This window comes from Trachurus trachurus (assembly GCF_905171665.1).
Source record: "Trachurus trachurus genome assembly, chromosome: 20".
Taxonomy (NCBI): Eukaryota; Metazoa; Chordata; class Actinopteri; order Carangiformes; family Carangidae; genus Trachurus; species Trachurus trachurus.
The window spans coordinates 4543742-4558187 of record NC_139911.1 but is presented as its reverse complement, the minus strand read 5'-3'; the positions used below and the strand labels follow the sequence as shown (position 1 = coordinate 4558187).

Below are 14446 nucleotides of genomic sequence, written 5' to 3'. Positions count from 1 at the left end.
AACAATTCCATCTAAGCATGGATAAATGTTTAAAACTCAATAAATGTGTAAAAGACACTTGAGTCATTCTGTCTTGCAAAGCAGACTGGAGTAGATCATGAGGATCCTTTGCACACCGATAGACTGAAGCAGAAATCATTATGAATCAAATTGTTTTGAATCAAAAATTAATTTTGAATCGAATCGTAGCCCCAAAAAATCAGAATCAAATCTAATCGTGAGATAGTAAAAGATTCCCACCCCTAGTTTTCATACCTCTCTCCTGAAGCACCACATGCTGCCTACAGTTTGAGACACAATGTCAAGAGAGAGCGGTGCAGGAGGCGCTGGAACTAATCTATCGTTGAACTTGGTCGGAGGAGGAGGAGCGTTTGTTTTCTGGGCCCACATGCTCCAAAGCTGGTTATGGACTTGAACCAACATGAGAGAGCAGAGGTCATAAAGTCGAGAAAACGTGCAAGTGTGTGAACACATGCAGATGTCAAAACGCTGAACCTGACGAAACCAGGTGTACTGTAGTAGCCGAAAAGCTCTGTGAAGTCAGGGAAAAGTTTATTTAAAAAAATAATTTCTACTTAATCTAAAAGCACCCTATAAGGTGGATTTATGTCGGAGCACATAAAACAGTTTTCTCTCTTTTCTTCTTAAAACAGGGGTTTGGACTTGTAGCGCTGTATATCACGTCTTTGATGAGCGGGCGTCCTCCTGTCCTCAGTTGCTTCTGTGCTTAGTTGTATTATAACAGTGCCGTCCGCCGAGGTGCAGCAGAGGAAGCAGTAGCCAAATATTTTCCATTGTTTCGGTGCAGAATCGCTTGGCTGACCTCGTTCTGCACCGAGAGCCGAGGTCGGCCCGGCGGCGCGTGGAGGTGGGGTCAGAGCGCAGCAGCAGCTCAGGAGAGAGAAACACAAACCACGAGAGAAAACAAGTAAATATCGGTCAAACTGTGACAGAGCTGACGACGAGCTGAGGCGGTCACGTCTTCTCTGGACTCAGGAGTCATGTTCTCTCTCTTGTAATGCAAAAACAGACATGTAGATGGGTTTGTTTAGTTTTAATTGATGATTTACCTTTGAGTTATGTCATTTTCTAAATCTGCGTCATGTATAAGTTAAGTTAAGTTAAGTTAAGTTTCCTTTATTTGTCCCACAGTGGGGAAATTTACATTGTGGGACAAATAAAGGAATCTTAACTTAACTTAACTTACATGACACTGATTTACAAAATTACATAACGTAACACCAGGCTGGACAGAGGTATTTTACTGTTGAAGGTTTCAGGGTTTTTTGTTTTTTTTGCACCAGCAGCACATCAGTGTAAATGAAAACAAGAGGGAGATTCTTAGTTGCTGTTAAATTGTTATTTTATCTCTATAATACTGAATTCAGAGGCCATTGGAGGAGCAGTACTGTATGCATGTGTCTATAGGCTATAAACAGATATTGGCATGCAAAAGTTTGGGCACTCCGTTAGTTCAGCAAGTTGAAGATAAAATGAAATGATCTCCAAAAGGCATAATTCCCTTTACATATCTATCTATAACTATCAAATTTTTCTTTTCTTTTGTATCTATCATAGCGTGTAAATAGTAAATATCTTTTCTGACAAAGTTATCAAAGTTATCTGAGAGCTCAAGTCTCCTGGGTTTCCTATTCTTTTGCAGGCTGCTGCTTTGTTTCCCTTCTTCACTCTATCCTTCTCACTTTATTTCTATAGCACCTTTCAAAACCAAGGTTAGACCTACAAGGTGCTTCACAAAATACAAATACAATATCATTGAGAAAATAAAGCAATTAGAAAGTGAAGAAAACATCATAGAGAAAACAGTGAACAGGCATAAGATAAAATAATGGAAATAGATAAAATAATGGAAACAAAGATCAAAAATATGGGAAAAACTGACACTGATATTGCTTAAAATATTGCAAAAGAGAGCTTCATGTTCAACTTTATGCCCTTTGGAGATCATTTCATCTTCCACTTGCTTAACAAACTTTTGCATGACACTGTATCTATCCAATTACATGCCGCTGTGTTTTGAAGTTTCATGTTGTTATTTCCAGGAGCAGGAGGTGGTGCCAACTGTTGACTGACTAGAGTTTCATCCATCACTACATTTGCAGGACAAGAGATTAATAAAATACTGGACGGACTGCAGGCTTTTGGGACGGCTGATTAGCACGAGGGAAAAAAAGATGAAGAACACTGGTGTTTCTTTGCACCTCTGGAGACAGCCTGTCGCAGAGTGGCTTACAGCTAAACGACCATGTATACCGTAGCAACAGTAGACAACTAATATAATAACAACCAGCTCTTTTACACACTGCTCTGAGATCAGCTCTGTGGCTCGGTTTAGACGGCGTTTTGTTTTACAGGAGCCAAAAGCAGAGAGAGAGAGGAAGATGAACTAAGAAAAGGCAGCAGCAGCAGCAAGGTAATCTAAGAAAAAATGTCAATAAAGTGTTCAAATCAAAGTCCAACTGGAAGAAACTGTGCAACGTATCTAATTTCCCCTGAATGCGACCCGTGTCTGCTGCAGTCGGAGCATCTGGCCCGGGTCTCCTGCCTCTCCTCACCTCATCAGTCCAGAGAGGCTGAACTTCCTGATCGATGACGAGCGCCGAGGCTCAGCGCGTTGATGGATTGACCCTCGTCACGGCAAATATTTTCACCGTTATAAGAATAATCAAAATAATAAATGCGGTATTTTTTTTTTCTCTCTTTGCCGCCGCCATTTCACTTGGGGAAGGAGGTCACGGTGTCCCTGTGTAGCAGCTGTGTGGGTTTGTGGTGTTGTGTTGTGTGTTTGATACATGGGACACACTGTGATTTACGTGTGTTGACAATAACTGTGATACTTTAAACTACATTTACCATCCAGTTAAATCCCTGTTTATACTAAATCATATCTAGAAAACCATTTGTATGAAATTCTGACACTGTGACCTTTGATTTTAAAGGGATAGTTCAACATTTTTGGCAAATTCTCCTCTCACCATAATAATCCCTTATATCATAGCAGTACTGTAGGTTCATTACCTTTAAAGCAGAAGTAAGCGATTCGGTCGTTTTGGCTTCCCTTGGCTGCACACACAGAGAGGACTGCCCCTTTACGCCGTTCTCTCTCCTCATTGGATAAAGGTTGTAGGATACAAGGAAAGTTTTCTCCTCGGCTCACAGCAGAGCAGAGCGACTGACAGACCCGTGTTTCAGAACAAACACTCTGTAGAAGTGATTGCTGTCGGAAGATATAACTATTTAAGACTTATATTAACACAAAAATTCCGCTTACTTCTGCTTTAATTATCGGTGCATGTTGTTTTGAGATCGGCGGAGCAGAGACGTGAGCTGCTCAGTGAACACAATGGAGGTGAACGGTACAGGTCACAAAAGAAATGGCGTGCTGCTCGACTCTTGTATATAAAGATGAACTGGGTGCCGTCGGCTCAAAAATCAAAACAAAGAAAAAACTGAAATGTCAGTACTAACTCACGATAGAAACTTGAAACATCACGACGCTGAGGAAAGCCAAGGGCTGAAACCAACGCATCTGTTTGACACTGCTGTGCGTTTAATAAATGTTTCAAGTTTCTATCGTGAGTGCTGACATTTCAGTTTTTTCTTGAACGTTACAGGTCCCCTGTCCCTCATCAAACTCATCAAATACACAATCCAACAACTCCAAAACGCTCTGGTCGACAAGTTGTGACCTGCACATTCACCACGCTATGAGATAATAACACAACGTTACCAGACAGAGTTGTTTTAGAGGGAAATACAGCTGGAACTACATCCCAGTTACATAATTATACATGATTATCTCATAGTGTGGTGAATGTGCAGGTCACAACTTGTCCACCAGAGCGTTTTGGAGTTGTTGGATTGTGTATTTGATGAGTTTGATGAGGGACAGGGGTCATTGTGTTCACTGAGCAGCTCACGTCTCTGCCCCGCCGATCTCAAAACGACATGCACCAACATAATTAAAGGCGATGCACCTACTGCTATGACTATAGGGATTATGGCGATAGGAGGATTTGCAAGGTGTTAATGAGATATCGGGTTCTGTGAGGTCATACATCTTTGACGTTTGACCCCCACACAGTCTAAATCTAAATCTGTTCATCTTTGAGTCCAAGTGAGAGTGTTTGTGCCAAACTAGAAGAGGCTGCTCCATCGGGGCGTTACTGAAACATCACGTCCATGAAATGTCGAGACGGACACGGACACGCACACACACACACACACACGATGACAGTTGGGTTGCGGCAGATGTTTGGCCGAGTTGCATCAGTTCATCTGGTGCCTTTTCACCATCCATCAAGTGTAAACTGTACGTTTTGTTCGCTTTTTAGTGCAGCGACGGACAGACGGACGGCTACAGCACACACTGTCTCTCTCCACCTCCACACGCACACACACGCACACACACACACACACACACACACGCACACACACACGCATTTTGAGGCTAATTCATTTAGAGTATTAGAGGATTTTTGGCCACGACGGTCGTGTAGTGAAAACCTGATATTCTTACACTTGACCTTTCTTGTGCGTCTGTATAATTATCACTCAATCTTCCTGTGTGTATGTATGTGTGGGTGTGTGAATATATATATATATATATGTGTGTGTGTGTGTGTGTGTGTGTGTGTGTTTGTGTGTTCCTTTTATCAGGAAGACAGAGTTGTATTGGCTGAATATGAGAAATGAATCATTACATCACTAGTACAGACACTGAGAAATCTCCTCTGGGTCTTATACCTCTGGGAACGTCGTCTCCTCACAAAGCTGACGCTGAGAGGTATCGAATATTAGCATGCGCTGTATGTGTGTGTGTGTGTGTGTGTGTGTGTGTGTGTGTGTGTGTGTGTGTGTGTGTGTGTGTGTGCTGTGGCAGTGGAGGAGGACTTCGTACTGAGCTGTTGTTTCTGGCAGAGCCCAAATAAGCATGATGACAGTGCGTTATGAAGGAGCGCGTCGTCCAGCTCTCCCCTCTATCAGCTCCGTCTGGCTCAGACACCTGCAGGGCCCTGACGGATGGCTGCAGTTATGCATTTGAAAATAACAATGTGTAAATTTATCGCGTAGCTGTCTGCATCTGGCTAATGAGGCCGGCGGCTGCAGCCAAGAGGACGGGGGAAAAAAAGAAGAGAAAAGAAGAAAAAAAGAGAAGAAAGAAGAGAGAGAAAGAGAGAGAGAGGAGAGCACGTCCTGGGTCTGAACAGCTGTATTACTTTGTGTACAGTTTGATAATCACATCACTTGCAGAAACAGCAAAACAGCAATCTGCTCTGTTTGTGTAAATGAGCGAGGCCAAAAGTCTAAACACAACAGCATGACATGTCGATGTTTCTGTTAAGACGACTCCACTCGACAAAATAAGAACATGTGGTTGTGAATGTGAATGTGGATGTGAATGTGGATGTGGATTTACATAAAAAGAAGGAGAAGAAACAGGAGCTGGACTCACCTGGACGTGGGGTTTGTCCAGTAGCTTCAGAAGCTCTTTGATTTCTCCACTTGCTGGTTTCTTCTCCAACTCCTCAGACAACTGAAGAAGAGAAGACACAGACACGTCACTCACTGGCATCAGCAAAACTAAATGTCGCTGATACAGTAGGAAGAAGACAAGACGACCTCTTTGACCTTAGTTCAACCACATTTCCTGACTTTTCTTTTAGGATTTCTTGGATACAGTTTTGTTTAGTTTATTTGCACATATATACACTCACAAAAAGTTAGGGATATTTGACAAGAATATCCCTATAAAAAGTTATATCATATGATATTCTATCATGAAAGCCTTTTAAGTAGAAGGATACAATGGTAATTTCTTTATCTCAAACAAAAGCTAACAACAGTGGTGGCTATAGCACAACAACAATCTCAATGTCTCAATAACTTGATCAATTTGATCAAAGTGTTGTCTTGGTCTCATGACCATGAGAGAGAAGAGGACTGTATACAAATTGTCATCGAACCAGAACATTTAGTGGTTCAATGACAATTGACATTTTTGTGGTTAATCACCTTGTTAGAGAACAGCATGTTATTCAATAAGGACTGAAACATTGAACAATTGGACATGTGCATTCAAAAGTTTAGAGAAGGTTAAATTAAGTTCACCTGTAAAGGTTATAGTGCATTTTAGGTGCATTCTGAAATTTAAAGCCAAACATCCCTAACTTTTTGTGAGAAGTGTATATAGCCTACATAAAAACAATGAAAACAATGAAACTAAACAGGAGAGGTGGAAGCCAAAACAGGCTTATGAAACTACCTCCCCTATGTAAAAACAACAGTGGTGGTCTTCAAAGTCATTTACATACAAAATGAAAGATAAAGATTGACAGATCCAGAAGTTTTACAAATCTTCGCTAAAGAATGATTTTTTCAGGTGTTTCTTGATATTGATTTTAGTGCTGTAGGTAAATTGTTCCACAGAGATACTCCTCTGTATTTTAAAGTGCGTTAGGAACTCCGACAATATACAAGATGAAAGTCCTTTGAATGTCTTCAATGATATGAATGGATGTCTGAGGAGAACTTTAAAAAATTCTGGAAACTGAAAGGCAACATTTTCAAAAAAGAGGAGCAGAAGATTTGTTTTTCTCCAAATTTTCTTTTGGTTTAGAAGAATTCCTGATGCCATCCTTCGTTTCAGTTTTATTACATCGCACATTTAGTCAGGAGCAGCTCACAGAACAGGTGAGTAGTAACTCTCTTTCTGCAGTTTGAAGTGTTACCTCGAGGTTTAGTGCCTGACCAGTGATACAGGTTTCCCTCTGTCCAGTTACTGAACGACAGATGGTGTCATATTGTTGTCTGGAGGCTTATTTGCAGAGATGGGGACTCGAGTCACTGTGACTTGGACTCGAGTCGACTCGAGTCGCTATTTTGATGCGACTTGACTTGACTTGACAAAAAATAAAAGACTTGCGACTTGACTCGGACTTGAAGGTTAAAGACTCGGGACTTGACTTGACTTGAGACACGATGACTTGAATGACTTGAATGACCAGCCGCCACCACTGAATTTTTCACCGGCACGGCACCAGATCAGTCGGTGTTTTTTTTTTCCCCTGGACTTTTTATGCATTTATTTTGAAAGGACCGCTGGAGAGAGAGAGGGAGGGGGAGAGAGTGAGAGGGGGGTTTGGTACGGAGGGGCCTCCAGGGTCGCTGCAGCGGGCGTGCTACATGGATCTATTAGGCTATAATATAATACATCCATGGAGTGCTATCACGCTCGCAGCTCAGTGTTTTTAAACGGAGATTTCATCCGGAGTTTCAGTGACGGTGAGCGGCCTGACGCTGCTTCATTAACGCTGCGTCGCCGCCGCTGTTCAGAGTCGGGACAAACGCACAGTAACCAATAGACATATGGTAACAGTCACCTGTTACCAGCGTTGCCATAGCGAGAAGCTAACGTGTCCTTTTTAAAAATAAAAAAATCTCCTCTCCTTCAGCCTCACGTTCTCACTGCTGCAGAATCTACAGTGACTACACAGCTGTTTGCCTGTCACTCATAGCATCCAGGAATGTTTCAATGTTACACATTCTTTGACTTTTGAATATAAAATATCAAATTAATATCTAACTACTTGGTATGAGTGCAGGCTGAGAATGGTGTTGTCATGATAGAATATAGCTAATAGATTTTATATTCTATTCTGTAGTAGGAGTTAACCTTTTGTGATCAGGTATGAAGAGGCTCATTAATGTATTATAAGACATGATAAGACATAAGACATAATAGATGTTCTATTATATTATATTCTATTCTAATATATTGTCTTCACTTTATTTAGATTAGATTCTGCGGGTGAAATTGCAATAATAAGGTGACTTGACTTGGACTTGACTTGACCTACGCAGGACTTGACTTGGACTTGACTTGACATAACCTGTGACTTGACTTGACTTGACTTGCCCAAAGAAAAATGACTTGGGACTTACTTGAGACTTGAAGGTTAAGACTTGAGACTTACTTGAGACTTGCACATATGTGACTTGGTCCCATCTCTGCTTATTTGCACGTCTTCCTTGACTTTCACACTTCTAAACGAGCTCTGTCTGTGTCTGTGAGGGACAATAAAGACACTTTAAACTTGAAATCGTAACCTAAATGATCTCAGGGTAAGAAACTTCCAGCAGAGCCGGGTTCATGGCGGGCCATCAGAGCTCTTGCTGTGTGAACATGAAAACTGGAGCAGCGAGGGCCTCATAGTTTGATGCGTGGCTATAAATCCACCTTTTACACACACACTCACACACACACAGACACACACACACACACACTTGCAGGCTGCTGAGCGTGACCACAGCTCTGAAGTGTTAAGAGCCTTGATCAGGTTCTTATATGGAGGAGGTGAACGCGCTGCTCTTTAACCCTCCGACGGCTGCGTTGTTGCTGCAGGTCGAACGAACCGTCGCCGCTACCTGAAGGTTATCAAACAGTCGATCTCATCTTTCTGCTGCACACTCCTCCTCCTCTTCCTCAACTCTGGCGCTATGAATCATGGGATAAGGCTGGGACACATACTAGGATTAGAGCTGCAACAATTAATCGATTAATCGCACAATAATCGATTATTAAATGAATCGTCAACTATTTTGATGATCGAATATTCGGTTTGGGTAGTTTTTTTTAAAGAAAAAAAAGTCAAAATTCTCTGATTCCAGCTTCTTCAATGTGAATATTTCTGGTTTCTTTGTTCCTTTATGACAAAAAACTGAGTCTCTCTTTGGTTTGTGGACAAAACAAGACATTTGAGGACGTCGTCTGGTGGTTTGGGAAACACTGAATGATGTTTTTCAACATTTTTCAACATTTTTCAACATTTTATTGACCAAACAACTAAGCGATTAATCGTTCAAATAATCGACAGAGTAATCGATAATGAAAACAATCGTTAGTTGCAGCCCTACAAAGGATCCACCTGTGTTGCATCTCTGAGTCGGACCACATCCAGAATGTATATATATATCTGGTAGCTCCTCTTCCTCCTCACTCCTCCGTCTGCGCTCTGATTTATGGACGGTCCTGCTGGATGCGGCTGGACGAGGATCCGTCCCACACAAAGACTTTGCTTGTGCTGCTCATCCAGCGGCGGCTGCAGCGAGGCCGGGCCAGAGGAAGTCACTGACTGAGGCGTCAGCATGTGGTCGCAGCTATCGCACGATCTACGGTCATGTTTCTGCTCTCGTATGTGCGGTGCATGAACATACACACACAAGGTTACACTGTGCAACAGAGGTTGTGTGTATATATATATATAGTATTTTTTTTTTTTTTGGACCACATGTTTGTGAGTCGTCCCACAGGTGGAGCTGTTCAGCCTTTGGCCGAACTTCAAAGTGTGAAGAGGAGAGAGAGAAGACGCTCAGGTGGACTGGTCTGTTACGTGTTAGAAAAGTTCAACAGCTCGGCTTCGTTTTTAAAATCAATGAAACGTGGGACTGAAATCACGAATCAGAAATAAACCTGCAGCTATCCTGATCAGACATTTATGGATACAGTCTTTGTGTTGTTTGAAGCTGCATCTTACAGAATAAACAATCAAATCAATAACAAAATAATTGGGCAACACTTTATAATAAGTACACACTATTGAGAATTAGTTAAACATTAATAAATACTGAATTCTTCATTTATAAGGCATGAATACTCATTAGTATGCAGTTTATAAATAGTTAGTGCTTATCAATGATGAGTAAAACGTTTTTAACTGTGTTTAAACTACATAATAATGAGTATTCATGTGTTATAAATGATGAATTCAGTATTTAATGCTTAATAGTGTGTACCTACTATAAAAGTGTTACCAATAAATGGTGTATTAAAGGATAACAGACTCAACTTAAAGCAGAAGTAAGCGATATTTTTGTGTTAATATAAGTCTTAAATAGTTATATCTTCCGACAGCAATCACTTACATAGAGTGTTTGGACTGAAACACGGGTCTCTCAGTCACTCTGCTCTGCTCTGAGCCGAGGAGAAAACCTTTCTCGTATCCTACAGTTTTTATCCAATGAGGAGAGAGAACGGCATGCAGGGCTGTGTGTGCAGCCAAGGGATGCGTGTGAATGTGGTGACGTAGGGACGAGGACTGTTATGGTGCGTTCAAGGCAACCCGTAACTCGTGTTTTTCCGACCTGTGAAGTCGTACCAGTTCGATCTGGTACGAGTTCACGGGTCGGAAGTTACGAGTGGCCGTTATAGTGACTTTCACAGGTAAAACAGGTCGGAAAAACACGAATGGGTTGCCTGGAACGCTACAAAGTCGTAAGTCGTGACTTGAAGCTGTAATTTACGGTTTCAAAAGCCTGCCTGGAACGCAGCATTAGCCAAAACGACCGGATCGCTTACTTCTGCTTTAACTTCTCATTAATCAAACATAATGTCAAATGACATCAACAGATAAAATACATGCAAAACCGGAGTGGAATTATGAAAAAATAAAAGAAATGTTTGTTTTTTCTTCCAAAATCTGAATCCGACATCTGCTCCAGAGAGAGAGCAATTAACAAACAGAAAAGTGTATAAACAATCTTTTGCATGAGTAAATTAACAAAATAATGAAGTAACAGTGCTGCACTGGCAGAAGCAGCTTCGTTTTAATCATATCAATACTCACAAGTTGGTAGATCTGTATTGAAAATGCTGATGTTGGCTGATATCGCGGTCGAACTGATTTATTGGTGCAGCTCTACTCAGAACTAGATGTTATGAACTTTACTGGAATTTTCTCGCCTCCGTTGTTCATATTTATCCATTTTTTCCTTATCTGACAGATTAAGGGTCTTAAAGACAGACAGCGTCATGTGTTGAAACGTTTGACATTTAAATAAAAATTACACAAAAACCTGGTAATGATGGAGAAGAAATGGACGAGATAAGGGTAAAAACTCTTTCAATAAGCGCTGTAGACTTCAGTATTTCAGATGACAGATAAATCTAAACGCTTTAGTCCATAATAACTTGTGATAGGAAAAAAAGCAGCGGTTTAAAAGAAAAGAAGAAGCAGAAGAAAAAGAAGACACATGGGTCATTTGGTGCCGGTGTTGTCATCACGTAACAGATAAGCCGCTCAGGGAAACATGGTGTACTCCTCTAAGTGTGATGCTGAGGCGGACGATGACAGAGGTTGGAAAAACCTACAGTGGGTTTGAGTAACGACCCCGGCGGGGTGGGAATAAGGCAGCAGAGGTGAGGCCGGGCAGGGGGCTGAGGTCAGAGCGGGGTTAGGGAGGAACGCTCTGTCACTTCACCTGAGAGAAGACTGAAGCTACATGGAGGGAGAAAGGGAGGGAGCTAATGAATAGTCACAGTGGTCAAGGTTACAGCTGAACTTTATCCAACCCTGCGTTACTTCACTTTATCAAATATACACACAGAAAAAAAAAAAGAAACGTGCAAGGTCAGAGTAAGTGACGCAGAGAGAGAAAGAAAGAGGGGGAGGGAAGGGGGGGAGGCCACATGTGTAAACAGTAGGGATGGGAATCTTTTACTATCTCACGATTAGATTTGATTATGATTTTTGGGGCTACAATTCGATTCAAAATCAATTTTCGATTCAAAACGATTTGATTCCTAATGATTTCTGCTTCAGTCTATCGGTGTTAAAGGATCCTCATGATCTACTCCAGTCTGCTTTGCAAGACAGAATGACTAAAGTGTCTTTTTCACATTTATTGAGTTTTAAACATATATCCATGCTTAGATGGAATTGTTGAAACTGTTGCATAAAAGCAATATCACATATTGCTTAAAGCAGAAGTAAGCGATCCGGTGGTTTTGGCTAACTTCCTGTCAGCGGATGGAGTTAGCAGTCCCCGCCCCTTATGCCGTTCTCTCTCCTCATTGGATAAAGGTTGTAGGATACAAGGAAAGTTTTCTCCTCGGCTCAGAGCAGAGTGACTGACAGACCCGTGTTTCAGACCAAACACTCTATATAAGTGATTGCTGTCGGAAGATACAACTATTTAAGACTTATATTAACACAAACATTCAGCTTACTTCTGCTTTAAGTAACAAAATTAAAAGTGCCTCTTTAATTAAAAAAAAAATAGTGCAGTTAAACATGCTGCCTTTTAAATTCTAAGGAAATGGATTTACCTTAGAATTCGTTTCATTGTTTTATTTTTTAAAATTGATTTTGGGACATTTTATATCGATTCTGAATTATATTAAATGAGAATTGTGATTCTTATGTGAATCGATTTTTTGAATCGAGGAGAAGAAGAAGAAGAAGAGATAAAGATGAAAACAAAAGAAGAGGAAGAGATGGATGTGAGTCGCTCTGATTCAGCACCGTCCATCATCTCCTCGTGGCCGTTGGGGGCTGTTTACGGCGCAGTGGGTGAACGCTACATTTCCTCTCCTTCATATTTTTAAAGCACCTTGTCCCATAATAACTCAGCGGTGCCGAGGACAGACGGGAGAGGACGTCTCGTCTCTGGACTAGTACACGCTCCGCTCCGCCGCTCTTCTCTTCTCTTCTCCACCTTCATCATGCCTCCACCTCACAATCACATTTTCCATTCGCAGAGCGTCACAGAGGAGGGGGAGAGAAGGGAGGAGAGGAGGGGGGTAAAAAGATGCTGGCCTCCTCGGAGACGGTGTGTATTTCATTTGTTAAATGTCATGGCAGGCGCTGCGGTGTTTAGATAAGTTTGATCCCAGCGTGTCAGTTTATGGCTCTCCCTTGACCCCGAACGGCTGCCTGCTCTTGTGTGCAGCTGCCAGTTCCTCCGGCTGACCTTTTCTTTTAATAGCTTTTTATTAAAACTTATTAAACACACGTTAACCTTTTTTTTTATTTACAAACCCGCAGCTCTCGGGGCCAGTCAGCGTCATCCATTTGATCCGTGGTGGATAAAAAGTTGCGCTTTGGCTCGGCGTGCTGCGACTGATCAATAACGAACCGACTGACTACAGCGAGCCGCTCAGGAATTCGCTCTCATGCAGCATTTTGATTTGATTTTTACACATTTTATGCACAAAGATGTTTCCCTATTATTATATTTTATAGGTTTCAATAAAAGTTTTTAAAGTCTCACGGTCTGAATGCTGGCGCTCGCACTCTTACAAAAATAAAATTAAAAAGGAAATAATGAATACATGAATTTTTCTCATGCAAATAATCAAATCTTAAGAGAGTGGGTGTCAGGAGAAAATAGTTTTTCAAAGTGACTTCATTCCAAATGTGTTTTTGATTGGGCCATTCATGAAATACATAAAGTCCATCAGTGGATTTAAGATTCAATTGTACTTTTAACTAGTAATAAAGAGGTGCAGGCCTGCAGGCGTTCCTAATTTACAGCTTCAGCACACTCAAACACAAACTCAGACATTATGTGTATCGCTGCAGTGTGTGTGTGTGTGTCTGTTAGCACGGTGGAAAACAATCTGTTTTCAAATGGATAAGAATTAAAGAAGAAAAAGTAAGACAAAGGCTCTAAAAAGCTTTAAACAACAAAGTCTGCATGAGTCTGTGTTTCAGATAATAGATCTTAATACTGAAGATAAATGATAAATCAACGGGCCCATATACTATCCTTCAAAAATAAGAGGGTAAGTTATATTGTTATTATTCAGATAACAGGGTTTCAGATGATTATTATCTTCCAGCGGCGGCAGAGTTCAGTAAAAGTACGATCAGGTCACACAGTTATACGATGCACGGCCTCTGTTTGCACTTTAGAGGAAGAAGAGGAGATGTAATTACTGCTATTAACAGCACCACTTATTATATTAAAACAATAGCAAATATAATTGCTCATTATAGTGACTGACTTATTTAACCTCTCTATCCAACAGTAACTGTGTCGTTTTCTGATGGTTTCACTTGCGTTTATTCAACGTTTTAAAAGGCTCGTGAAGCCATAATTTACTGTAAAGTAAAAACCACCTGACGCTGATGAAGCCCTCTCTCAGTGTGTGTGTGTGTGTGTGTGTCTGTGTGTGTGTGTGTGTGTGTGTGTGTGTCCCATTACACAGGACTTATAGATATGGACACAGCCCAGTGCTCTCTGATGGCACCCAGTGGTTTTCCAAGGTAACAGCGATCGGGCAGCGATCCAGAGGAGGGAGAGAGAGGGTTAGAGGCAGCAGGACAGTGATGGAGCTGCTGTTCATCTCACTGTGGATGTGGGATGTGGGACGAAGAAGTACAGTATAGCCCATTATTATAAACAGTTTGTCTCAAAGGGCTTTACACAGCATCAGAACAACTTCCTCTGCTCTTAGACCTTCACATCTACTGAGGAAAAACTCCCAGGAAAACTCTTTAAACAGGGAAAAAGTTGGAGAAACCTCAGGGTGAGAAACAGAGGAGGGATCTGCTGTGATGAAGGCTGCATCGCCGAGATGTGCGTCAGTGTGTTTTTGCACGATGTGAGCCAGAATAAATCATGTGAAATGTGAGTATTTTGT

General features: G+C 41.4%; 1 protein-coding gene across 2 annotated transcripts in view; it reads right to left on the bottom strand.

Annotated features, from left to right (window-relative positions):
* The window catches only part of mpp7a (MAGUK p55 scaffold protein 7a), a 165517-nt gene that overhangs the window by 78140 nt on the left and 72931 nt on the right, over positions 1–14446 (bottom strand). For both annotated transcript variants that reach the window (XM_083995638.1, XM_083995639.1), the window contains exon 5: positions 5477–5557. In XM_083995638.1, the coding sequence (XP_083851764.1) occupies positions 5477–5557 (81 nt within the window). The remainder of the gene's footprint in view (positions 1–5476; positions 5558–14446) is intronic.